The sequence below is a fragment of the Poromitra crassiceps genome (assembly GCF_964638095.1).
Source record: "Poromitra crassiceps genome assembly, chromosome: 12".
Classification (NCBI taxonomy): domain Eukaryota; kingdom Metazoa; phylum Chordata; class Actinopteri; order Beryciformes; family Melamphaidae; genus Poromitra; species Poromitra crassiceps.
The window spans coordinates 37160228-37187588 of NC_139632.1; the positions used below are offsets into that span (position 1 = coordinate 37160228).

Below are 27361 nucleotides of genomic sequence, written 5' to 3' on the forward strand. Positions count from 1 at the left end.
CAGAACCGGCTTGTTCACGGCGACCCAGGGGTCAAGCGCTCACGCTGTCAGGAAAAACGAAAGAATAAGAAGCAGGTGTAGAGAAGTAGGTTTGTGATCAGAGCGGGAGGAGAGCTCTGTAGAGCACATGCCCAGGTGTGTAACACAAACAAGCACCAGGCGAAAGCAAATCAACAGATTGACAGACTGGAAGCTTTAGCTGGGCTATGAAGCCATACATTATTTAAGCATTTTTGTACACATATTAAGGAGCATTTCGAAAAAAGAACACCCGGTTGGACTGAGGAAAATGTTTTTCTCCCAGAATACATTCTGCACAATTGTTGTTTATGAAATTAGCCTTGGTTGCGACTAATCATTACGCTTATTTTCCACTCTCAGCTGTCACTTTGTCTCGTTAAATATTAAAGAATGTCTTAAACTTATCTTCTTTACTTTTTCATATCAGTGAAATGAATGTGAGTTTCCTATAAAGAGGGATATATATTGCATACATATACAGTACATACATATACATATAGCAGTCGCCCTTTTCTCTGCTGTTTTTCCTCTCTCTCTGCTCTCTCTCTCTCGCTCTCATCTTTATACTAATGCTTCTCTCTGATGTTATTTGCATTCAAATTACCTCACCAGGTGGTACACCAATCAGAGGTAAGAATGCTGGGTACAGAAAACAGTCCCCTCGTCCTCTTCCTCCTCACTCCCCCTCTCCTCTCCTCTCCTCCACCACCACCACCTCCCCCCTCCCTCCCCCTGTCACCTCACCGTGTCCCCATCTCCAGCTCTCTGTCCTCTCCGCTTGGCCCCCGCCACTCGCTCTGCCTTCAGCACATGACCTTTCATAAGTGTGTATGGTCAATCCTTCAAGTCAAATTCCAGGAAGCTGCGTCCGATCCAAATTTAATTGGACATAAGGCTCACTCTTCCAGACTGAGGTGTCTTAGATGCAATTATCGTATAGCGCGAGTTGATCAAAATCAAATCAACAATATTAGCTCACTACTACAACTGAACACCAAACCCGGATCTGTGGTGACGGCGCCTGACTTCTAACGGTGGTACTGAACCGGCCATGTGCTATCGGCTGGTCCCCTGGGTCCAGACCTTCAGATCCAGCCCCTCCATGGGGTTGGCTGCTTCTGGTCTGCCATCGTCACCTGCAACAGCGGTCTCTCATGTTGAGTTTTTTTCCAGTCCAATGAGCGTCGAGGGAGACTAACGATTAGCCAATCAGCACCAATAAACTGCGCAACGGGCGGGACTAACGTCATTGTCAAGCAGTGGTCAAGTGTGCCAGACCTAACAGCAATGGCGGCTGCTGTAGATGATATAGGCACTGCTATCAAGGCTGTTTTAAATCCATTACAAATACCAATTACAGTACGTGGAAATCCGAACAGCACTCTGCTTTGAAGGCATTTATTTAAAGGGGAGATGTTTTCTTGCGTCCTCCCCACTGAATTAGATTGAGGCCGATACGTTGGTTTCTAGTGCTTGGTTAGGTAAAATATAATATTGGGGGATTTCCCCCATGGAAATCAGTTAGAGTGGAGACAATGTCAGACTGAAGAAGAACAATTGACAATTCAGTCTGATATCAGGCTAATTGGCTGGTCTTCTATAGAGTACAACAGGTGGTGACATCACCTGGCACGAAAAGACCAACCAATAGCAGATGGCCAGTTCAGTACTCTACATTTCACCATCGATGTCAGGCTTCAGCACAGGCTTTGGGAGGGGTTTAGTAAGCTGCTCTTTAATAACGAACACCACCACGCTAACGAGGGATTTAGACCACTTACAACCAAGTACGACCAACATCAATACACAAAGACTAAATCAAACAATCTCACGTTGTAAAAGGACACAACTTTCCCTATCAGGAAACCCGGGAACCTAAGATGAATGTAGTCAAATGCTTCCACAAGCAATTTGAATTCTAGAGAAATGGAAAAAGCAATCATCTACTAAACTACCGTCAGCAGGAAAATCAGCTCCTCTTTAGGTTACATGGTAGTTTCAACAATGACAATTTTACAGTCACATCAGCAAACGGACACGCTGCCTAGCATACAAAATACTGTACGTCCTATAGATAGTGTACTGTATAGTATTCATTTGTATTCCCAATGGCATTTCTCTCAATGACAGCCCTACTTAGGGATTTAGCTGACGACCCTGCAGCCAATTGTCTTAGTCTTTCCTACCCGAGGTGGTGCGCGGAGTATGAAATGAGCCCATTTGCATACGCGATATAGCAATTGACAGCTGGTGCGATTAGTAGTCTGCCAAGTGCGTGTTGTTCAGGTGTTGAGCATTGACCTCTGTCGGCTCGCTGTCCTCACAAGCTGCACAGGGAGGAAACACATCACTGCATTATTAAAGGCTCGCCGCCTGCAGGGCACAGGAGGAGGCTCCGGCATCTTCTATTAGGACTTCCAGGTCAGGTTAGGACTTCACGTCAGGTTAGGACTTCCAGGTCAGGTTAGGACTTCCAGGTCAGGTTAGGACTTCCAGGTCAGGTTAGGACTTCCATGTCAGGTTAGGACTTCCATGTCAGGTTAGGACTTCCATGTCAGGTTAGGACTTCCAGGTCACGTTAGGACTTCCAGGTCACGTTAGGACTTCCATGTTGTCGTCTGGGAGAAGTCACACCTGCTCCACCAGCACTGATTAGCCTTGTTTATGTCTGGAGGTCAGAGCAAAACATCCACCTGCATCGCTTCCTATTTCTCAGGAGGGAATAGAACATTTTCTCTTCAAGTGGCCCTGCCGTGAAGAGAAGGGGAATGTGCTCTGACAGTGCTTCTCAACCCCCTTTCATACCAAGGAGGCCTAATTGAGTGCACACCCTTTAACGAGATTGTGTGTCTGTTAGGCCCATATCTGCAATATGTGTTCAGAATGACATGACTATATTATATTGTAGGTGGAGAGATAGCAGTGAAACTATGACCAAAACAGTCAAGTCAAGTCAAGTCAATTGTATCTATTTAGCGCCGAATCATAACAAAAATCCGCTTGACAAATAGAGCAGGAAAAATATCGAGCTCTTTATTTGAGATTCAACAATCCCCCCCCCCCCCTAGACCTGACTCTAGTCGTTTTTCTACATTCTCTAATTATGTTAACTTCTTGTCGATTAAATAATGGTGAAGTGTCACAATTCCTTAATTTGCTGATGACCTCCCCTGGAACCTCGTCAAGGACCCCCTGGTGGTCCACAAACCCCACGTTTGAGAACCACTGCGCTATGAGATAGAGGATCATCGGGGGGGAATGGAAAGGGGGGAAATACAGGAAGTGAGAAGCAGAATAACTCGTCCAATAAGCAGCTGCTGCTCCTCTTCACTCCCCAGCAGCACTGTGACGATTGGCCCACAATGAGATCTGATCTCTGCGATTCAGGCCCAGAGGGAGGAAGTTAAGACCTTGGGACATTATCATTCTGACACAATGTTTTGTGATATGGAAGAGAAAGGCTTACCTACATGCTCTATGCGAAGATCCCCCGTGTGTGTGTGTGTGTGTGTGTGTGTGTGTGTGTGTGTGTGTGTGTGTGTGTGTGTGTGTGTGTGTGTGTGTGTGTGTGTGTGTGTGTGAGAGAGAGAGAGAGAGAGAGAGAGAGAGAGCGAGCGAGTGAGCTTCCGTCCCTATGCAGTTTAAGGACATACATGTCAGGCAGAATGCCCTTGCTGGCTGCATCCCAGATGAAGGTTGTTCCTCCTCCATCTCAGGGCTCTCTGCCTCCAACAGGCTCACCGGGGATGTGGCTACACACACATCATTTATTGATTTCTACTGCTTTTCTTTCTTCTTTCTTTTTTTTTACCAGCTCTTAACATTGTGTTACAAACCCATTCCATGATGCATTTAAGTAAATATATTCTGAAATATATTTTTTTAACATTTTATTTTTCACATGTATTGTTGTCCACTGGTTGCAAAACTGCATGATGTGTGTCACATTCGGCCAATAAACACCATTGCAAGAGACACATTCACGCCGTCTGTCTAAACCTCAACCAAGTCTCTACTGATACCTGAGTGTCTAAATGAATACCGGATGTTTGTATGAATGCTATGAAATCTGATATGAAATATGGTTTTGGAATGAATTGAGGACATGGGTTAAACCATGGTGTCAGGTAAGTCTCTGTTACAGCTCCTGTTTCATTTGTTGTTTCCCAGAGACAAAGACGGCTCTAAAGAGGTTCAGCAAGCTTAGCAGCTATACAGTCCTTCAGTCCTGCTCTGATTTAACTACTGGGTTTCACTCCCAGTACCACCCAGTACTGAACACTCCCAGTACACCCAGTACTACTGTCACCAACAGTAGAATTAACAAATCAGTGTTTCACTGTATAATGCCAGTAGTGCCAACCTGACACCCAGGCATTTCAACTAACACAGGACATTAGGCCATTGTCTTCTCTGTCATTTCATTACAGAGTTTGCTGCCACAAAGGTAAACAACACGTTTATGGTAGATTGCCCCATTATGTAAATGATGAGAACATAAGACACCATAAGCATACAGTGGGCAGCCTACCTGGTGGATTATTTGCGTTTTCTGAAAATCGCGATTTAAAAAAATCACATTTACACGTCAAAAGTCATAAAAGTGGTCCTCATTTGTGAAGGTGAACTTGATGAACACAAAGTTCACAGTTTCATAAACTTGTGTTAAGCACAGACTTTATTTCAGACATTTAACCAAAATCCCCATACAACAATCCCATTGACTTTGAGACGAAAGTGCAGGGACTTCTGGCCTACAAGAAGACATCATCCCTACCTACGCTACTCTATTCCTCAAACAATAAACCTAACATTAAGATAGTTGAGGTTATGTTTCTCAAGGGTTCTATGTCAGAGAGAACAGACATTTTATAGATTTTCATGTTTAAGTGCCTATTCATAGCAGAATTATCCGGCTCATGATAACTGTAATTCTACCTGCATTGTTGACAAGAATGGCACCATAGAGTAGACAAGTGTCTTTTCCAACCATATTTTCATCCATATACAGTAAGTGATGCGATGACTCATTACTGATCAGACGATAGTATTTGGTTCCTGTGATAAATGATATGTTGGGATTGACAAGATATTATTATTTGGTGAGTGTGATCAATTACTAGATGTAGACTGACAGGATATGATTTGGTCAGTGTCATGAGTTGCTACTGTAGGTGCATCAGCAGAACATTGGTCCTGAATGCTCCCCCTAAAATTTCTTTTAGATTTGAGACATTTTGCTTCATAATTGCTGTCCATTATAATGATAATATCTGAAAATGTGGCTTCACTCAGGCAAATAATATCGTTAGCCTCATAGCATAATGGCCTATATTGCCTATAATATAGGCAATTATGCTATGAGGCTAACGATATGGGCAGTTGGTGTGTGAAGAGTGTGGAGGGCTGCTGTCAGTGTGGCTGTATCTGATTCAGTGTGCTGCCACATCCGCGTGTGTGTGGGTGTGTGTGTGTGTGTGTGTGTGTGTGTGTGTGTGTGTGTGCGTGTGTGTGTGTGTGTCTGAGTGGCGTTTGCATGTGTGTCACATAGCCCTGAACCATGACACTGTGACCTTCCTCCTCAGGAGCACTTCAGATAGAGAACAGCGAGGAGGGGGACCAGGGCAAGTACGAGTGTGTAGCGGTCAACAGCGCCGGGACGCGCTACTCGGCTCCGGCTAACCTTTATGTCCGAGGTAAGATCCCCCTCTGAACCCCCCACAGCCACACAGGTCAGAGGTCACCGCCTCACACAGTGAGAACACCTCTCCTCCGTCTGTACGGTCAACACTAAGCACTGCCCTCCACCTGGAGGAGAGCTGAGGTGACTGACTGTCCACCTCCTGACTGCTAATGGTGGAGATGTCGCCCACTCCTCCCTGGATCCAGCTAGCCTGTTAAAAACCATCCTGATAATAACGTGATCTCACATTATGTTTCACTCTACGTATCAATCTGGACTCCAAGGCGTCCACAGCCATTTCAGTGGGCGGGAGTACTTGCCTTGATAGACAACTCCTTCAGCCAATCAGCGTGGCCAGATCCGCTCGGGAAGAACGGCAAAAACGTATTTTCCGCCGAGAAAACTCCGCCGGCGTATACTCCTGTTTTTGTTTAATTTTTTGTTATTGAGTCTCTTTCTGCAATAACGGCACTTATAGGGCTGTGTTTACTTAATGTTAAAGTTACCGCTCGTTGCTTCGGGAATTACTGTTCTGCCAGTGATTGGCCCGATCACATTGTTAACTGTGAGGCAGGCCCCTGATTGGTCCGTGCACTTTGTGATTTCTGGGAATGGCTGTGGGCGGGTTGGAGGCGGGCTGTGGGCGGGGCTGGAGGCCAGGCTGATCTGCATAAGGAAACCGAATGTGAGATCAGATGATCGGGAGGCTTTAGCAGGCTAACATCCAGCTGCAGTGAAAGTCAAACTCGTTGATGTGTGCTGTGTGTGTGTGTATGTTCTCTCACTTCCCCATCTCTCTCTCTCTCCATCCCTCTCTCTCCCTCTCTCCCTCCCTTTCTCTCTCTCCCTCCCTCCCTCCCTCTCTCTCTCTCCCTCCCTCCCTCTCTCTGTCTCCCTCTCAATCGTCTTTGTCTCCCGGGCGGTGATTATGTACGTGCTCCACTGCCCTGCTGCTGTTAGTTTGCTTGACCCGGCCAACCTCCCGGTGGCGGGGCGATGTTTTGACTCATGGGGGGGTGAACTGGAGGTTGGCTGGCTGGCTCTGCCTCTTTGTTTTGGGCTGGGCGCAGGGAGGGCGTCGGGGCGTGCATGTGGAGGCTTGCCAGAGGAGAAGCTGACACCTCGCCACCCGCCGTCCCGTGTGGGAGCAGACAGGGCGGAAACCCCCCCCCCCCCCCCCCCCCCCCCCTCAAAGCGCGATACGCCCGACTGCGCGCTGCGATACAAGTCAGCGGGGTGAGAGCGAGCCTCAGGGCGTCTCTTAAGTAGGCCTTGTCAACAAACAACTCTATTAGCCTCAACCGCTATCAGGTTCTCAAAGGCAAAAAGCACAATGCTGCTTCATTACTGCTTTATTCTCTTATTCACTTGACATTTTCCATTGACAATGCTCTTTGATGCAGTTCGCCCTAAAAAGAATTACTGTCAAAGATGACGTCTGCAACATGCTAACTAAAGCTACCGCCAAATTAGTTTTTTTTTATGCTAGTCTTATTTTGCAGTCATTTTCTGACAGACATCTCATTCTATCATTTCCCCCCCCCCGCCTTCAAACATGAAAGCTCATTATTTAGGTGTTTGAACAGGTAACACGTCTGCATGGGATTTCTTTTGTTTCGTTTTTTTGCGCTGATATTTTGAGGAAGTTTGCCATTCCTAAAGCTGCGTTCACACCGACCTATTAAAGTTTTTTGCTGGCATCGAGTTTACATACAAAGTCAATGCAAATGAGTGATTGAGCGTATATTCGCCCGGGAGAAAAATCGCTGGGCGTCAGAGCGACAGAGAGAGAGCGATGGGGAGAAAATACGCTCGTCGCCCAAGATGAAATATCCCAACTCGAGCGAAATTACGCTGGCATCAGTCGCTCGCTGTTCAACGCTGATTGGCTGCCATGTGAGAGCGAGTCAAGGATCACACTGGCTTGGAACAAACCGCTGGTTTATTGTGTGGCAACAAACCGCATTGACAGCTGATTGACAGGCTGACAGCTAACCTGAAGTGAAGTCTGTACTACCGTTATAGAACTCCCGTTATAGGAGCACGCTGATAGGCTTAGCTTGTAAACAAGTACGGTGGCTCGTAGTGGACAAACATCATGACATTGCGTAACCTTATAGCCCCCACATGTCCGTCAATTCGTGTGCCTGTTGATGAGCGATTTAAACAGAGCGACAGAGCGATTCCAAAGGGTTGAATCAAGCGACACAGCGAAAAATAAATATCTTGGTGTGAACACAGCTTAAGGAACTTGCTGTGGTGTAAACTCTGCGGAGTCATTTTGAAGTGTTTCTCCAGGGTTTCCTATAGCGTGCCAAAGTCCCACCCACATATGGGAGCTGAGGAAGTTAATTCTTCATTCATTTCTCCATAGACGTGTCTTAAAATCTGTATTTAAAGAGTTTTAAGCCTGGTCACAAGCCGTTTTTTTCTGCGATATGAATCGCGAGTGACCATAAAACATTTGACTCAGACCATAACAAGCAAAAAACAAAGACAGGAAGGGGGGGGGGGGGGGTCCCTGTTTTTCTTGTTTGTGTTTTGGTCAAAGTGAAATGTACCGTGGATAGAGATACCGTGGATAAGATAAAAAAATTGCCTTTGAGAACCCCCCCATTCACTAGAATGAAAATGCAGAGTATTACAATTTTCAAAAAACGAATAAACCTTTTTTTTTTTACTTTCTTGGCCAACAGCTGGAATATCCCTCCACTAAACTATAGGGGGCTGTAGCCATCAAAGTGAAAAGTAGAAACTCTTTTTTGTGATATTTGTTATTTCTGCCTCCCTTCAAAGCTCTGTTTGAGTTGTTCTAACCTTTAATCTCTCCAGGTGTGCCAGTAGCTATGTTATTTCCATTCGTGTCTCATATGACTTGTGAACATACACTACAACCTGTGTGTCTGTATGTGTGTGGAGATAGTGTTTTCTCTAGAGATGTTCCGATACCGTTTTTCCCCCTTTCTGATACCGATTCCGATACCTAGAATTGTGTATCGGACGATACCCGGTACCGATCCGATACCAGTGCTATCGTTGTTGTATGAAAACTATAATTTTTTATCCAGATCACGTGAAACTACTTTTTTCGGGGATAATAGATTACGTGGTATTGGATAGGTGCATTTCCAATACTGGTATCGGTATCGGAACAGATCTATTCTTCTATCCTATCTCCATTTCTCTGTCTTTTTTAGTTTATTTTCTTTACTCTGTGTTTGGGGTCCTGCGCTCTGATCCCATTTTCCACTGAACCTGTCCATCATATACACAGACTGTATATGTTTATGTTCATCTCACAAATGCTTATCCTTCTATCAAAATGTGAAGCCTGCCATTCTCCGCGTGTTTGCTTATCTTTTAATGTGCTTTGCTGTGTCTGCACTGTCTTTGGACATGAGTGAGAGAGAGTGTCTTCAGTCTCTTGTGATGTGTGTGGCAGGGTGTGTTTGGACATGAGTGAGAGAGTGTCCTCAGTCTCTTGTGATGTGTGTTTGTGCTTGGGTTTGTTTCTGTGTAAGGTATTATGGTCATGGAACTATTAGCATATGGGCTGTATGTAAATATCAATAGAACCTAAGTCCCGCCATCGTGAGGGAGTGAATTCCACATCAATTTTTCCATTGTCATTTCGTAAAATCCTTATAAAGAGTTTTATTTGCAGAAGCCAAGCGATTCAGCTATATTCAGAATTACCAGAGAACATAGAATATGGAAGCGTATTGCATTCACTTGAGAAATAAAAAATCGCACTGTTTTTCTGAATGAATGACAATTATCTCATTCATGAGATAATTATCTCATTCATTCAGAAAAACACATGCTCAGCAGGAGTCAGTGTTAGTTAGTTAGTGTTAGTGTGTGAGCTCAGCAGGTGTTAGTGTTAGTTAGTGTTAGTTAGTGTGTGAGCTCAGCAGGAGACAGTGTTAGTTAGTGTTAGTTAGTGTGTGAGCTCAGCAGGAGTCAGTGTTAGTTAGTGTTAGTTAGTGTGTGAGCTCAGCAGGAGACAGTGGGCAGAATACATGCGGGCTGCAGCACACTGTCTTCTTTGTGTGCTTAACTTAATGAAGGCTGCTTGTCAGCAAGCCGCGGCCTCCCAAATGCCACCATCATCCACTGGCTATGAGGGCCTCAGCCTCACACACTGCATGCAGGTTACAGACACGCAGGAATGTGTCTGCGTGCAAATGTACCTGTACGTTTGTGCTGTACGTGTGTATGTGTGTGTGTGTGTGTGTGTGCGTGCGTGCGTGCGTCCGTGCGTGTGTGTGTGTGTGTGTGTGGAATATCTGTGTATTCACATACACTATTATACACAGCAATTGTCTAGTGTTAATAGCTGTTGGTGTTTGTGCTGTGTTGACATTGGAGAGTTGTCCAGGGTTCCCAAGGTCATGGAAAACCTGGAAAAATCACGGAATTTCAAAAGCGTGTTTTCCAGGCCTGGAAAAGTAATGGAATGAGTAAAATCCTTGAAAGTTTTGGAAAAGTCATGACATGATTTGTTGTGTGAATGACATTTTCTGTAGCTGTTTATAATAGCTCCCATGTATTGTGACCCACTGACTCCAAATCAATACAAGAAATTAGTACTACATTGGACAAATAGGACACGCTTCTTTGTGTTGGATATTAGTGCTTCTTGTATTTTATAATAATATTATTTATGCAAAATGTATGTTGTGAATGTTTTATTATTTATATATTATTATTTATATAATAGCTTCCATGCAATGTGATGCAGTCACTCCAAGTCTAAAGCACTCAAACCCAATATAAAGAGGTGTGTTCTATTTGTCCAGTGTAGTAATCACTTCTGGAATTGAGTCACTGCCTTTTTCACTACCTGGAAATTCCATTACGGATCCTCGAAAAGTCATGGAAAAGTTTTGAAATTGTATCCATGAAAATGCGTGGGAACCCTGTTTGTCCAAATCGCTGCTATGACTTTTGAAATTAAATTACTTCTCAGAATGTCATTTCCACTGACATTTTGCTGTGTAGGCTAATATGTGTGTTGATTGGCTGATAGGCTATATGTGTGTTGATTGGTTGATAGGCTATATGTGTGTTGATTGGCCTTTGACTCTGTGTGTCTGATGTCACTGCTCTGCACAGGCTATTGCCTCCATTGTGATTTGATCACTCATTAATGGATAAGCAGATATTTGCCTGTTTTACTCTCTCTGTTTCTCCTTGTCTTCTTCCTCCCGTTCCTCTTTTTTTTTGTCCTCTGTTCTTGTTGTTTTTTGTCTTTTCTTTGTCACGTTATCTTGCTTCCCTGCATCACCATCGCACCCTGCCATCCACAAACACTATCCAAACCTCACCGCTCAGATCAACGGGAAGGTTGGTTCTTTTCACTCTTTACCCTCCTAAGCCAAGGCCTGGCAGACTGGAGCCGTGCAGCGCCGGCATCTCGCCGGGCGCCTCAGGCCCGTCCCGGCCTCTCTCTCTCGCTCAGGACCCCCCCCCCCCCCACCCTCAGTGCACCCCCCTCTCTCTTCCCCCACCCTCAGTGCACCCCTCCCCCCCTCTCTTCCTCCACCCTCAGTGCACCCCCCCTCTCTTCCTCCACCCTCAGTGCACCCCCCCTCTCTTCCTCCACCCTCAGTGCACCCCCCCTCCTCTCTTCCTCCACCCTCAGTGCACCCCCCCCCTCTCTTCCTCCACCCTCAGTGCACCCCCCCCCTCTCTTCCTCCACCCTCAGTGCACCCCCCCCCTCTCTTCCTCCACCCTCAGTGCACCCCCCCCCCCCCCCCCTCTCTCCCCCCCCCCCCTCTTCACTGCTACATGCTCTCCACCACACACTCTGCCCCACTCTGCCCCATACAGCCTGGTCGCATGACATTTTGTGAAATGAGCAGGTCTTAAAATGCAAATCCGCTCTCTGTGAAAGAAATGTGTTTGCCCTCCAAGACAGAGTTATGAGGAGGAGACACGACTCCAAACAGGCAGCGGTTTGACAGTGAAAGTAAGGACGTGAAGGTCGGGGGCGGGTTCCACTCCCAATTTGTGCCAAGACATTTTCTACTTGGGCGTGAAGGAAACATTTCCAGCTCAGTTTCAGCTAGTTTAACCGTGACCAAAACCTTACCCTCACCTTAACCAAATTTGCTTCAGTTGCCTAAACCCTAACCAAAGTGTGACTACCTAAGCCAAAACTTAACAACAACCTTAACCAAAGTTATTTTAGTTGCCTTACTACCTTAATAGACTCAACTGATTTTGCTTGATTAAAAATTAACCGTTAGCTAACCTTTTCACATGAAGAACATGTCGTGTTATTGTCACACGATGCAATTTGGGTAACGCTTTAGATTAGGGAACACATATTAACTATTAACTACGGGTTCCCCTTCAATAGTGTCATAATTGTTTCTCAATAAGCACTATAATAGGAGGCTATTGAGATAAAGCTCGTCGTTTAGAGGGTATGCACTTGTAGAATACAATTGTGCAGAGTGAGCTGCTAATAAATGCTTTGTAATGACTAATAATGAACCAGAACACTACTAATATGCATGTTAATAAGCAACTTATTAATAGTTCATAATGTGTTCCCTGATCTCAAGTGTTACCACAAGGTAACAGATATAATAGGTGTGTTAATATTCACATCATTTGTATGCGCTACACATAATCTGCGTTGCAGAGTTTACGCTCGTTTCACAAGATGTGTGTGCGAAAGCGTGTGGGTGCCATGCTACGCTCTGCAGCATGCTATATCAGTTTGTGTTGTGTGTGTGTGGGTGCCATGCTACGCTCTGCAGCATGCTATATCAGTTTGTATTGTGTGTGTGTGGTCCCGCGCGCTACGCTCTGCTGCATGCCTATCCGTTTGTGTTGTGTGTGTCGGCTAATTCAAAGGCACGGCTTGTCTCCGCTCTCATCCATCTGACCATCATTACTCTGAGAGCTGCAGGCCCGGAGCTCACGCTGCTTTTACCTTGTTATGCTAGAATAATAGACAGGCCCTCCAAGAGAATAAAATAGCCTCAAACAATGTTGACTTTACCTTTTCCTCCAAGACCCTAGACTGCATCATTAATCGCAGAATGTGGAGCAGCTCGCACATTTTTAAGGGCCAGTGAACTGCTGTGTGCCGTTGGAGGGAATTGGCTGCCCTGGCTGAAGTGTTTGTGTTTGGATATGTGGGGGGGGGAAGGAGGAGGAGCCGTGGATTGGCAGACTGTCACTGCTCTGTGGTTTGATGTCTGTTGTTCCACAGGGACACTGATGTGGTTTCTCATTGCTTCATGGCTTCTCACACCTGAGGTCAGAGAACAGATACAATGGGATCGTACGAAAGACGACGTTCAAATTTCAGTCACTTTTTTTCCTACCAGAATTAACCCATTTAGAAAGCATGTGGTGGATCCTGGGTCACTTCAAAAAGCCCTTTGAGTTTTGTGTTATAAAGCTCGCTAAAGTGGCTTTGATTGTTTATTGTGGAATCAGTCTATTATTGTTATTGTTATTAGTAGTAGACTAGTAGTGGTAGTAGTAGTAGTAGTAGTAGTAGTAGACTATTATTGGAGACTTTAATTCTACTGTAGGTAAACAATGAAAGAGAGCCAAAAAGGTTTCAGGGGAGAATGATCCCCCCTTATACTGTAAGGCCATTTCCACAGAAACTTTGGTTTCCTTATCAAATTTCCAAATGTATTTTTCTGTTGTTGTTATGAGATATTGAGTTTCACATTTTCAAACATGAGGAAAAGGCAGTCAAGTGCACTGCTTGAAGCCGAAAGAAATGTAGATTGATAATGTCCTGCCTTTCCTCTTTAATTTAGGTACACCGGTATGACATAAAGTAGTCTTTCAACTTGTTATCTATCGCACAACAGAAATGTGCTTTGTGGAAAACAGGTTGCAAAATACCAACCTACAAGTGCACTTCAGTGGAATGACTTGAAGCCGAAGGAGAGGATGGGTGGATGGGTAGAGCGAGGCATCAACACTGTCAGGGTTTGGTGTTCTGTTCCCACTGGGGGGGACCCAATCTAAAGTAGTATCCACTCTTACAGTGTGCTAAAGTGCTTTGAATCAAAAGCTCCAGCAAATGGCAGACTTGATGACGTAGATGGTGTACTCTCTCTCTCTCGCTTTCCTCATATTAGTATCAATTATCATTTCCATTGTTATTCATGCACTGGACAGCATGTAGCCTATTGGATGTGATGTACAGTACACAGTCTGTGCATCAGTACAATAATACCATGGCCACTTGTGTGCTTCTGCTCCACACTGCTTTGCCATACCACAAGCTTCACCTCAAACTGACCCTGCATTCAGATAGGAAGAGAGGTGTCATTTTCTCTGGCTTTATGGGTTTGATTGACTTGAACAAGAAGCACTGAAAGTCACAACATGCAAACAGGTTTCATGCCACCGGCTTGATCCAATAGGAAGCAGCAGGGTGACACAACAGTCATTATGATTAGTGGTCTATATCTATACATCTTCATATCTATATATTGACATTGCATACATTTAATTGAAAGAGGCCTTTTTTGGATGAGATTTACGCTGATAATCTGGGATAGTTTGCTTTTCTGTTTTCTGTTGGTTTGGTTGATTAACTTTTAAGATGCTCAAATTGTTTTATTCTGATATTGAAATGTCATGAAGTCTGTCTGTGCAGGTAACAACTCGCACAAGTCTGAAAACCAGAGAAGTCGTGTGTTCCAGAATTGTTGGGCAGTTGGAAATTCTGATGTAACTGCCCTTCAGGTTGGAATTGCAAGTCTCGGTCCAGATTTCTCACTCGCAAGGTTTCAGAGATGTTGTTAGCTTGGTGGCACAAAGTGTAAACGCTACACAGCATTACAGTACTGTCAACATGGTTAGAATCCTCAAAATATACATGATCTTAAATCCATCAAAACACATGTGTGGTAAATGGTTCAACACAAGCTTGAAATGAAGTTGCACTTACAGTTGCCAACATTCTGTGCTAACTAGCTAGCTAACTTTGCCAAATATCCTCAATATAACATTAGCTGTTGCATTGGGGATACAATATTTTACTTTGGGCAAGTAAAATCTTGTGGGCCTCCATGTTTCTCCTCCACTGGAAAGCACAACGGTTGTAAGTATGAACCAACCAGCTGGGAATGTCTGACTTCCGACTCTGAATGGAGAGCAACCTCACAGTAGACTTGAAGCTGAGATGTCATCAGCCCAGACTAAGCTCCTGCTCAATGAAGATCTCCATTCAGAGCATGTTCTTCTAAGTGAAGGATGATGCTTCATCCATGTCTGTGAATGCAGCCCTTTAGTTAGCTTGCTGCCTCTGCCTCTGTACCTGCACTGCTGCATGCCCTCCTGGAGAACGCATCTACAGTCCAGATGGCTTTGCTTTCCCCTCACCCTAACCCACTCCTCCAAACTCAACCCAGCTTTTCTCTTTAGCAGAACTTATCAGAACCTTCCTTCCTTTCCTCCTCTGGTCCCCCTCTCGCCTCTCTTCTGGCATGCCACTGAAGATACGAATTATGTGTCTGTTTTCTAGCTGTTCCTAATATGCTTCAGTCGCTCCTAAACCGCATCGTGGCAAAACCAGCGTCACCCCTTGTGTCAGCACCCCCATTCGTCCATCCACATTGTCCAAATCAATGATAATATCCCATGTAATCTCTGACTCCGTAAACTACTGTCATTGCATTGTGACCATCCTCCATATATCCGTGGGTAACTCATTGGTCTCTAATCAACTAATAGTAACAGCGCTGGCCAGCATGTTGAAAACCATGCAGCCTCACGAGCTGAGACTGGGGGTTGCCTTTGGCTAACCCCCCGGGTTCAGTTTAATCACTAACAAACAATTGTTTCAGTGTTATCTGACTTGAATTTAAATGAATATCTCTGACCAAGTAAATAGAATATATATAAAAACACCGTCTACGTCTATTTTACCCAAGAAAATAGCAGGCAGAACAAAATTAAGATTTCAGCATAAGGGGTACTATAGATGACAGGTGAACCAGGTGCCTTAGGTAACCTCCCACAATGCACTACTGCTGTGTGAGTGAGCGCATTCAAGTCACATAAAAACTGAAATGCTTGTTAAAGGGGGGAAAAGACAGTTCCAATTTTCAATTTCAATCGTTTTGGAGATATGGTGTTGATGTAACCGGGGCTTTTGAATCCAATTTTACTGCCCTACCTAACTGTCCCTCCTCCATGTTACTGTGGTAAGGACATAACCAGGTCATTTCAATGTTATGATGTCGAACAGTTATTTGTAACACCTCTGATGTAGAGTACTGGCTCTATAACACCTCTGATGTAGAGTACTGGCTCTATTTGCATTTACCAACACGCACAGAGGTCTGTCACTCGCCTTCCTCGTCGCCTCCGGATTTGACACTTTATTACTTACAACTATGACATTTCACTGGGCACACAGACAAGAAAATGACACATTTATTTATAGTTGTCACTCCGGGAGGTATCACTCTGTCGCTTTGAAATGATTAAGCGCTACGAGGAGGTGTGCGGGATGGCATTAAGGGCGGTTGTGCGGGGCCATCTGTGTATGTTGGAAGATCAACCGGGAAATGAAATGTCAAGGCTTGGCTTTTGCTGTGCACCTGTTAACATTTTACCACCTCCATCTGGAGATTGTCTCATACTGTATAGATACTGCAATAAAATATGAGCTTGTCATTGAGGGATCTCCTGTTTTAGCTAGATTTCCCAATTGTGTAAAGAAATGTGTAAAATAAAATAAAATAAAATAAAATAAAATAAAATAAAATAAAAACGTTCAGTAGTAATACAATAAAATAAACACTAGGTAGTGTTTGCATTTGAATAGTCCATCATGAAGGAGATAAAATACTATTTTGGCTGATCCTTTTTAAGCATTTGCTAGCAGATGAATAACACATATTATGTGTCAAACAGGTCAACAAAGTAACTAATACAAAAAAGGGGGCGAATGGACTTGGCCAATCCCCCCTGCCAAGCTGTCCCGGTCGTTGCTCCACCCCCTCCGCTGATCTGGGCAGAGTTGTAGACTAGCACCATGCTTCCTGCAATACATGTGCAGTCGCCAGCCACTTCTTTTCACCCGACAGCGAGGAGTTTCACGGGGCAGGGCTACGTAGCGCGTGGGAGGATCACTCTATTCCCCCCAGTTCCCCTCCCCCCAGCTGACCTAGAGGAAGGACTAGTGCAGGGCACACATACCCTTAATCCCGCTTCCCACCCACAGACACGGCACAATTGTGCCTGCATGGATGTCCGACCAAGCCGGAGTGTAACACCGGGGGCCTCGAACCTGCGACCCTCTGCTGGTAACTTTCTCAGACGTCTCCATGGGAATCCATGTTAATGTCGGCCATCTGCATATCAGAGCGCGCCGCTTCCCGTGCCAGCAGACAATACACTGCTTGTATGAGCTGAGCCTGGCGTGGCGTTCACAGGCAGCAACACTCAGCCCACGCAGGGACTGCAACACTCTGTGAACCATGTCAATCATTTGTCCAACCAAACATACAGTACAGCTGTTAAGTTGCTCCCTGCAGCATATCTGCTCTTGTGCTGTACATGACATCACCTCTTGTACTGTACATGTCATGACATCACCTCTTGTACTGTACATGTCATGACATCACCTCTTGTACTGTACATGACATCAGCCCCTTAAATTTGGCATAGATCAGCGGCTCCCAACCTTTTCCCACTCATGGCCCACTTGAAAATCTCAAAAATGTTGCCGGCCCACATCTGACCATAAACAGCACGGAGGTTCTCAGAGCACTGTTTATTTGAATGATAAAAGGAGCTGTCCATCAGCACCACACAGAAGTCAGGAAGTAAAAGTAAGTGGCTGTCTGCAGGCTAATTAATGAATAGTTGATTACAAATTAAGTAACAGTATAATTCAACGATGGAGAAATGCATTCAGAATCAGAATCAGAATCACTTTTATTGCCACAGTATGCAAGTTACATATGAGGAATTTGTCTTAGTGTCTGTATGCAGCGTAGCGGTCACATCAATATACAGAGATAAGAAGTAGGAAGATAACTAACGGCAATCGCAAGGTTGCAAGTGCAATCAAATCGAGTCAATATATACAATATGTACATGAGTGGTGAAGTGTTCTGTGGATGATAAATATGAATTTACGTTGGATTTACATGAGATTTACAGACTGAGTTAAATATACGTTAAATAGGCAGTGGATTTACATGAATTTACAGTCAGAGTTAGATAAGAGTTTACATTGAATGTACATGAAATTTACAGGCTAAGTTAAATAGGCATTAATGTGCAGGGAATTTACATAAATTTACCAGTCCCAGTTAGACAGGCATTAAATTAGATACAGGCCTGCCATGGATACATTAACAGTGGAAGGCCGAGCAAAGTGAGCATGTACAGTATGTCATTGTCTCCCAGTTCGGCAACAGTTTGTCGTCTCGTCTCTTTCCCCCTCTTATAGTGAAACCAGGAAGAAATGGTGAGAAAAGCCTCTGAGCCACACTGTGCAACTAAGCTCCTCACACTTCAGCCCCAAGCGTTGTGAGTCATATTTGGTGTGTGTGCTCAGCTGTCAGAGCGGTTAGCTCTTTACTTATTGCAGCAGCAGAGCCGTCCACATCATTTTAATGCGAGCCGAGTAGCATGGCACTAATTCAGTTGTAATGTAATGAGGAGCATATCCTTAAGCGCTTAGGGGGATTTCTGGATGAGGACTAACAATAGGGGAGAAGAAACCTTCTGTATATTCTCTTCAGCAGCCTTCGGGAAAGTGATGCGTTGAGCAGCACCGCAGGCTTCAGGTGCATTTTAATCCACACGGCCCAGCTGGAGATCCCAGACACTGCAGCTACATGCCTCAGGCACAGTCTCCCACATTTGACCCGCTCTCCGAGTGAACACCACGCAGCCTTGATCTGAGCTGGCGCAATACGCAGTTCACCGTGACATGTCTAAAACACGGGGGGGTGTGGCTTTAAGAGCACCGCCCCCTAACCCCATCCATTGGTGGGAGACTGTTAGAGCAGTGTTTCCCCCCCAAGAGGGTTTTCACTGATGACGCCCAAATGCCTCTGAAATGGCATTTGGAGCATGTGACAACTCTCCATGGACACCAGTACTAATTCTGTGAAACAGCAAATGAACCATGGCTCATTACGTCTCTCATTTGAATCCAATATTAATGAAAGTCCCAAACAGCATTTAGCCCACGGGACACTGAAACTCTACACAAAGCAATGCTGATGAAATTCTCTGAAAAGCACAGTTAGACGATATGATACTAAGACTAGCCATTGAAAGCAATAATGACAGGAACTCGTTACACTCCGTTTCCATCTTCTAGTCTGACATTGCCTCCTCTCTAACTGATTTCCATGACATTTCCCCTAGAGACCGGTTTATCAGTTTAAATTTAATCCAGTCGAGAGAACGCAAAAAAAACATCTCCCCTTTGAATATTCAAAGCAGAATGCTGTTCGGATTTCAAAGTAAGTGGTACTTTTAATCGATTTAAAACAGCCTTCAATATCTCTCGTCTCTTGTCTCCCGTCTCGTCTATGGCGGCCGCCATTGTCGTTATTACTCGGTGCACTTGACGACGAGAAACAGATGGACAACGGCGATAGTCCCGCCCGTCGTGCTGTTTATTGATGCCGATTGGCTAAATCGCTAGTCCCCCTCGGCGCTGAATGGCTAATCATTTTTTCAACCCAGGAAATCGCTGTTGCCTGCCACGATGCCAGACCAGAAGCAGCCATAACTCAACTCGGTGGAGTGGGCGGAGTCAAAGGTCTAGAACCAGACATGAGCTAAAACGACATTTTGAGCATCTAACACTAAAACGCTCCATTGAAAAAATACGAATGAAGTTCTTTGAAAGCAGCGTTTACGTTTAGACAACACTAATACTCCATGACACCAATAGTAGTGAAACTCTTAGGCAGGGTTTTTGCTCCTCTACGCAGGTTGGTCCATCCTGAGCAATGATGAGGTGAAGCAACAGGTGCATAGTGAGAGCCAGGCCGCAAATCTCCAAAATGCAGGGTGGCAGGGGGAGAGAGATGTGTTGGGTTTTAGGCATGAGGATTAATGATTGGTTAAGGTTAGGGTCAAATATCAGGGTAAGCCAATCAGAGGCAGAGTAGGGCGGGTCATCCCGCTGCCTACCACCCTACATTTTGGAAATTTGCAGCCAGGCCAGCTAAACATGGAGTCAGCCCAGTGGCCCAGTGATGCCCCCCCCCCCCCCCCCTCCCCTCTCCCCTCTCCCCTTCGGTGTCCGCTCACTCTCCTCCTCTTTAACCCCTTGCAGTGCGCCGCGTGCCTCCCCGCTTCTCCATCCCCCCCACCAACCACGACGTGATGCCCGGGGGCAGCGTCAACCTGACCTGCGTGGCGGTGGGCGCCCCCATGCCCTTCGTCAAGTGGATGACCGGGGTGACGGAGCTGACCAAGGAGGACGAGATGCCCGTGGGCCGCAACGTCCTGGAGCTCACCAACATCCACCAGTCTGCCAACTACACCTGCGTGGCCATCTCCTCCCTGGGCGTGATCGAGACCACCGCCCAGATCACCGTCAAAGGTTCCAAAAGCACCCTGTGTGACTGTGGGTGCATGTGTGTGTGTGTGTGTGGGCATGAGTGCCACGTCTGAATAGAAGAGAATTGACTTTACTTGTGTGGTCGTAAAGACAGTAAAGCAGAGAGAAACAGGCAAAATCATTTTAAGGAAAGCCTAAACATTGGTGGTGAGTGCAGATCCTCGGCTAATGTCACTTGATGATCTCATAAAGAGGTTTGCATACTAAAAATAATTCAAAGTTGTATGAGGTCATTTTTGTTCCTTAAAGTGCACTGGGAGGCATCATACAGTAAGCCTCTTGGAAGCATACTGCTCTACTTCAGGGATTTTCAAAGTCTGAGAGTGACCCCTCCCCTTAGTTTACTGGCTTCATTTCACTCAATTCCTGGATGCCTATGGGATCAGGATTATGTTCTTTATTTGCTTCCATAGACACTCAACAATTTAGCCAAGATAGCCTGATATTGCCGTTGAACATACTTCACAGTACGCCAAATACAGTACTTTCTTTTTTTTAAGTCTGTCTGAAGGCATTTATTCGTTTTTGACTGTGGGAAAGTGAAAGGAAAACTGGATCTCTGAACTATCTCCTTAACCAAATCACACACATTCTATGTGATCTCCTTTTGATAAATAATGTAATAACTAATGTAATATTTTTTCACTTACATTCACTGAAACGGTTTGGAGCCCCCTGGGGAGGCCCGCCTCACACTTTGAAAACCTCTTAACATTCATCTTATAATGAATTATGGATTTGTTATAATAGTTATAGAGCCATGCCATAGAGCCATTCAGTTGCCCCCTCCTCCCAAAAAAGAAGAAGATTATAGACTTTTTATTATCGATTGCGTGTATTAACACATACAGTATTATATCTCTTTAATCTGATAATAAGGTGCTAATGTTCTTACAGTGGTATTGCGATGCTTACTAAGGACATATGAGGAGCAACAGTTCAGTTAAGGAGCTTGTGACAGTATTTGTTTTTTTGTTTTGCTAGCGTCACAGTAACAGATGTGATCTACAGTATATGAGAGTATTGCATGAATACATTCTCCTCTATGAAAGCTGCAAACCGAAACGCCGAGAGAGAAAGTTGCATCGTTATTCAGCCAGAGACTGTTGGGATTAAGATGCTTATAAGGAAGGGAAAGAAGGCTGTGGATACACTGCGTAAAGCAGATGTCAAAACACAGGCTTGTAGCTAAGCCTCTGGTTGCATTGGTTCATCTCTAATGGCAGTCTGTGAGCATCTCCACTGTTCTGCACACTCCACTGCCCCGCTTCTTACCTCAGCACTGACAGCACAGAGTCCAACCCAGCACGAATCCACTGCCCCGCTTCTTACCTCGGCACTGACAGCAGAGAGTCCAACCCAGCACAAAAGTACATCTGCATCATATTTTACCACCATCCGTTACACTCAGAGCAATTTAAAGAGAGAGAGTGGCGTCAGCGGAGGACCAAAATGCGTGACTCATTAGCCAATGAACAGCCAGGAAGGGGTCTCGCGCTACTTTTGAATGCTAAAATAAAGCTGATGTACAATTTGATAAAAAAAAAAAAAAAAAAATCAAAGTACAACACAAACTGTCCATTTTGCTGCAACTCAACAGTGCTGCTTAATCCAGGACCTTACTTTCTGGAACTCTTGAGAGTAAAAAACTGGTCCATTGGAGTGAATGGAGGAGATGTTGCGACTCTTCTATATAAATGGCTCTGGTTACACTCATTTCTAAGAAATGTTTCCATTGCTTTGATGCAAATCAGAGAGCAAAGCAACAAATATCAGCCTGGTATCTCTGCCACATTATTCACTCCTCTCTCTGATCTATTATTAGTATACATATACATATACAGTATTAGTATACATATATTATCTGATATGTAATCTTCAATGAGGTCACAGGCGACAACATAATTATGTCGGATGAATATGTTTCTGAAATTCACTTGAACAGTGAGTGTGTTTACATGCACACTAATAAACCCATCATTACTGTATGTGATTAGTATGCAGTTAGCAGATTATTCAGCTCGTCATGTAAGCAGCATAGTCTGCTAGACTTTATCGGATAAAGGCCGTTATCGGATTGTGAGAAATCTGATAAACACACCTAGCTTTTTGCGGAATCGTCAGTTTTATTCAGCGCGTGGCCCAACCTCGATGTCCACACTCACGGATTCACGGACTTTTAGGCGCGTTCCTGCTACTTACTAAAGTGCATGTAAACACATCAATCAGATTACTGCTAGTAGCTGATTATTCCCAGTTATGGGATTGTTGTGTGCATGTAAGAGCAACTCATTGAAATACATTATTATTATTGGACGCAGAATGTTGGACATGACTTGAGAAAAACAGTGAGCATAGCTGTGAATGTGTAGCTGTTAAAGCTAAAACCAAAGGATGAAGAAAGTGTCGCACACTCACTGCTCAATATGCAAATTTTTTTATTGAAATGACGTTTCGGCCTATGGCCTTCTTCAGATTCTTTCAAAGCTAAAACCAAAAACATGTATTTGTGGGGGGAAAACCAATGGCGTATTGGGTCTAATTTCCAAATCTACACCTTCTTTTAGTGCACTGCAGACAGAGAAATGTTACCGTCCTTTCTGGCTGAAATTCAGAGCAGTAATGTGGGGTTTCTGCCTGCATTGATTGTATATCATTTTAGATTTGCGCAGCCCCGGTGAGATAGATGGATTTCCATAAGCACATCCAGCTAACTGTTTGGCAACATAATACACATGCCTCACCTACCACCCCAACGCAGGTGAGAGCCTCCTGAGCAGTGATGAGAGCCTCCTGAGCAGTGATGAGAGGCTCCTGAGCAGTGATGAGAGCCTCCTGAGCAGTGATGAGAGGCTCCTGAGCAGTGATGAGAGCAGTCCTGAGCAGTGATGAGAGGCTCCTGAGCAGTGATGAGAGCAGTCCTGAGCAGTGATGAGAGGCTCCTGAGCAGTGATGAGAGGCTCCTGAGCAGTGATGAGAGCCTCCTGAGCAGTGATGAGAGCCTCCTGAGCAGTGATGAGAGGCTCCTGAGCAGTGATGAGAGCAGTCCTGAGCAGTGATGAGAGGCTCCTGAGCAGTGATGAGAGGCTCCTGAGCAGTGATGAGAGGCTCCTGAGCAGTGATGAGAGCCTCCTGAGCAGTGATGAGAGGCTCCTGAGCAGTGATGAGAGCCTCCTGAGCAGTGATGAGAGGCTCCTGAGCAGTGATGAGAGCAGTCCTGAGCAGTGATGAGAGGCTCCTGAGCAGTGATGAGAGGCTCCTGAGCAGTGATGAGAGGCTCCTGAGCAGTGATGAGAGCCTCCTGAGCAGTGATGAGAGGCTCCTGAGCAGTGATGAGAGCAGTCCTGAGCAGTGATGAGAGGCTCCTGAACAGTGATGAGAGGCTCCTGAGCAGTGATGAGAGGCTCCTGAACAGTGATGAGAGCCTCCTGAGCAGTGATGAGAGGCTCCTGAACAGTGATGAGAGGCTCCTGAGCAGTGGTGAGAGCCTCCTGAGCAGTGATGAGAGCAGTCCTGAGCAGTGATGAGAGGCTCCTGAGCAGTGATGAGAGGCTCCTGAACAGTGATGAGAGGCTCCTGAGCAGTGATGAGAGGCTCCTGAGCAGTGATGAGAGGCTCCTGAGCAGTGATGAGAGCCTCCTGAGCAGTGATGAGAGGCTCCTGAGCAGTGATGAGAGGCTCCTGAGCAGTGATGAGAGCCTCCTGAGCAGTGATGAGAGCAGTCCTGAGCAGTGATGAGAGGCTCCTGAGCAGTGATGAGAGGCTCCTGAGCAGTGATGAGAGCCTCCTGAGCAGTGATGAGAGCAGCCTTGAGCAGTGATGAGAGGCTCCTGAACAGTGATGAGAGGCTCCTGAACAGTGATGAGAGGCTCCTGAGCAGTGATGAGAGGCTCCTGAGCAGTGATGAGAGGCTCCTGAGCAGTGATGAGAGGCTCCTGAGCAGTGATGAGAGGCTCCTGAACAGTGATGAGAGGCTCCTGAACAGTGATGAGAGGCTCCTGAGCAGTGATGAGAGGCTCCTGAGCAGTGATGAGAGCCTCCTGAGCAGTGATGAGAGCCTCCTGAGCAGTGATGAGAGGCTCCTGAACAGTGATGAGAGGCTCCTGAGCAGTGATGAGAGGCTCCTGAGCAGTGATGAGAGGCTCCTGAGCAGTGATGAGAGGCTCCTGAGCAGTGATGAGAGCCTCCTGAGCAGTGATGAGAGGCTCCTGAGCAGTGATGAGAGGCTCCTGAGCAGTGATGAGAGGCTCCTGAGCAGTGATGAGAGGCTCCTGAGCAGTGATGAGAGCCTCCTGAGCAGTGATGAGAGCAGCCTTGAGCAGTGATGAGAGGCTCCTGAACAGTGATGAGAGGCTCCTGAACAGTGATGAGAGGCTCCTGAGCAGTGATGAGAGGCTCCTGAACAGTGATGAGAGGCTCCTGAACAGTGATGAGAGGCTCCTGAGCAGTGATGAGAGGCTCCTGAGCAGTGATGAGAGCCTCCTGAGCAGTGATGAGAGGCTCCTGAACAGTGATGAGAGGCTCCTGAGCAGTGATGAGAGGCTCCTGAGCAGTGATGAGAGCCTCCTGAGCAGTGATGAGAGCAGCCTTGAGCAGTGATGAGAGGCTCCTGAACAGTGATGAGAGGCTCCTGAGCAGTGATGAGAGGCTCCTGAGCAGTGATGAGAGGCTCCTGAACAGTGATGAGAGGCTCCTGAGCAGTGATGAGAGCAGTCTGATGAGAGCCTCCTGAGCAGTGATTGGCAGATAGAATGGCAGCGTTGAACTGCTCCATATATTCAGTGCATCAGTGGGCGTTCCTCCAGCCAGACCTGATGTTAGAAAGCCTGGGAAAAAGATGGAGGTAGGAGGAGAGACGTAGACTCGTTTGTCTGACTTGTCTTCTGTGTGACTGTCTGCTCTGTAACAGCCCTGCCCAAGCCGCCCACTTCCCTCATCGTGACAGAAACCACCGCCACCAGCGTCACCCTCACCTGGGACTCCGGCAACCCGGAACCGGTGTCCTACTATGTGATCCAGTACCGAGCCAAGCTGTCCGAAAACGGCTTCCAGGAGGTCGACGGGGTCGCCACCACCCGATACAGCATCGGCGGCCTGAGCCCCTTCTCCGAGTACGAGTTCCGCGCCATGGCCGTCAACAACATCGGCCGCGGGCCACCCAGCGCCGTGGTGGACACCCGCACCAGCGAGCAGGCGCCCTCCTCGCCTCCCCTGCACGTCCAGGTAGGGTTGTCACGATACTACTGTCGATATTCTAACTTCGAAATTACGACACGAGAGGCATACAAATAAACAGGACAGGTGGACGGACAGACGCACACTTCTCGATAATCTAGGCCAGATAAAACTCATCAAAAACGGAACACAGCAGACTACCCCTGCTCTAGTCATCAGCCTATCAGAACACAGCAGATTACCCCTGCTCTAGTCATCAGCCTATCAGAACACTTTGAGTTTGTTGAAGCAACAGATACCCACCAATGATAGGGAGGGGAAATCAGTAATATGTTTGATTTTTCATTATGAGAAAGCACTGCTGCTATCAACACTGTTGCAAATGAGCATTGTATCCGTTTCACATTTTTAGTATCGATACTTATCGATACTTTTGACAACCTTACGTCCAGGCCCGCATGCTGAGCTCCAGCACCATGCTGGTCCAGTGGGAGCCTCCGGAGGAGCCCAACGGGCAGATCCGAGGGTACCGGGTGTACTACAGCCCGGAGCACGAGGCCCCCCTCAGCGCCTGGCACAAACACAACACGGACGACAGTCGTCTCACCACCATCTCCGGCCTGACCACAGACATCACCTACAGCCTGCGGGTGCTGGGCTTCACCTCGGTGGGCGACGGGCCGCCGTCTGACGTGCTGCAGGTCAAGACCCAGCAGGGAGGTGAGAACACGCCCCATGTGTGTTTTGGTCACTTTCATTTTAAGGGGGAACCAAACACAGACGTTTTGAGGTCGTCTCTGCTGTTGCGATTGCAGTTTGCTATTGGCTCCTCTTGGTTGCTTTTGGTTGATCCATGTCAAACCAGGAAAACACAGGTAACCTACATCACAGGTAACCAAGATCAGCCAATGACAGATTACAATAGGGCTCAACAGTCATGTGTTGTCGTCCAGCCCCGGAAGAGAATTCCCCATTCATTTTGTCAATAGACATATTGAAAAGTCCTTATAGAACGTATAGTTTTAAGGCTGGAACCAAGCTAACCCGTGACCAATCTGGGAACCCAGAGTCTAGTTTTATTTGAAAAATAGACTCTGGGACAGCCCTACCTTTGTTCCCGGCTTCCTGTACAGTGCCTCTCCTGCCACCGTCACTTCCTTTTCTGCGTCCGTTTCGGCTATTCGCTAATAACGTTAATGCAAAAACACACTGCACAGAAGACTCGTCTCACAACAACAGTGGAAATTGTCGCAGCGCAAGTTGCTATTCAGACTGTAAACAGTGGAGCACGGAAAAGGAAGTGACGGTGGCAGGAGAGGCGCTCTGTACAGGAAACCGGGAAAAAAGGTAGGGCTTTCCCAGAGTCTATTTTTCAAATAAAAATAGACTCTGGGTTCCCAGATTGACCCGTGACCTATTGAATCATGAGTGACCATAAAACATTTCACTTGGAGCAAAAAGAGGAAAAATCTGAAATTTGATTTCCCCCCCGCTTTTTATTTTTTGTATGCGTGTAAGTGCTTTAGTCAATACATTATATACAGTCTATGGTCAATACCCGTAAGGAGGTCCCACACCTCTTCCTCAAGGACAAAGTGGTTGCCTGCAATTCCAATAAGGCATGTTGCTATATAGAGGACAAATGATAATATTTATTGTTCTTGTTTTCATGTTTTTTTAAGTGCTTCACCACAGCACAGCCTACTGTACTGTGTGTGTGTGTGTGTGTGTGTGTGTGTGTGTGTGTGTGTGTGTGTGTGTGTGTGTGTGTGTGTGTGTGTGTGTGTGTGTGTGTGTGTGTGTGTGTGGTGGAATAGAGTTCACCTTTTTCAGCTCACATAAATCTTTTTGACATAAACTCATCATATAATCATAGTAACAA

General features: G+C 45.9%; 1 protein-coding gene across 1 annotated transcript in view; it reads left to right on the forward strand.

Moving 5' to 3' along the window:
- ptprfa (protein tyrosine phosphatase receptor type Fa) overlaps window positions 1-27361 on the forward strand; it is a 292771-nt gene that overhangs the window by 127865 nt on the left and 137545 nt on the right. The window contains exons 6-9 of the mRNA XM_083648251.1: window positions 5607-5717; window positions 20017-20286; window positions 25214-25527; window positions 25932-26199. Of these exons, the coding sequence (XP_083504377.1) occupies window positions 5607-5717; window positions 20017-20286; window positions 25214-25527; window positions 25932-26199 (963 nt within the window). The remainder of the gene's footprint in view (window positions 1-5606; window positions 5718-20016; window positions 20287-25213; window positions 25528-25931; window positions 26200-27361) is intronic.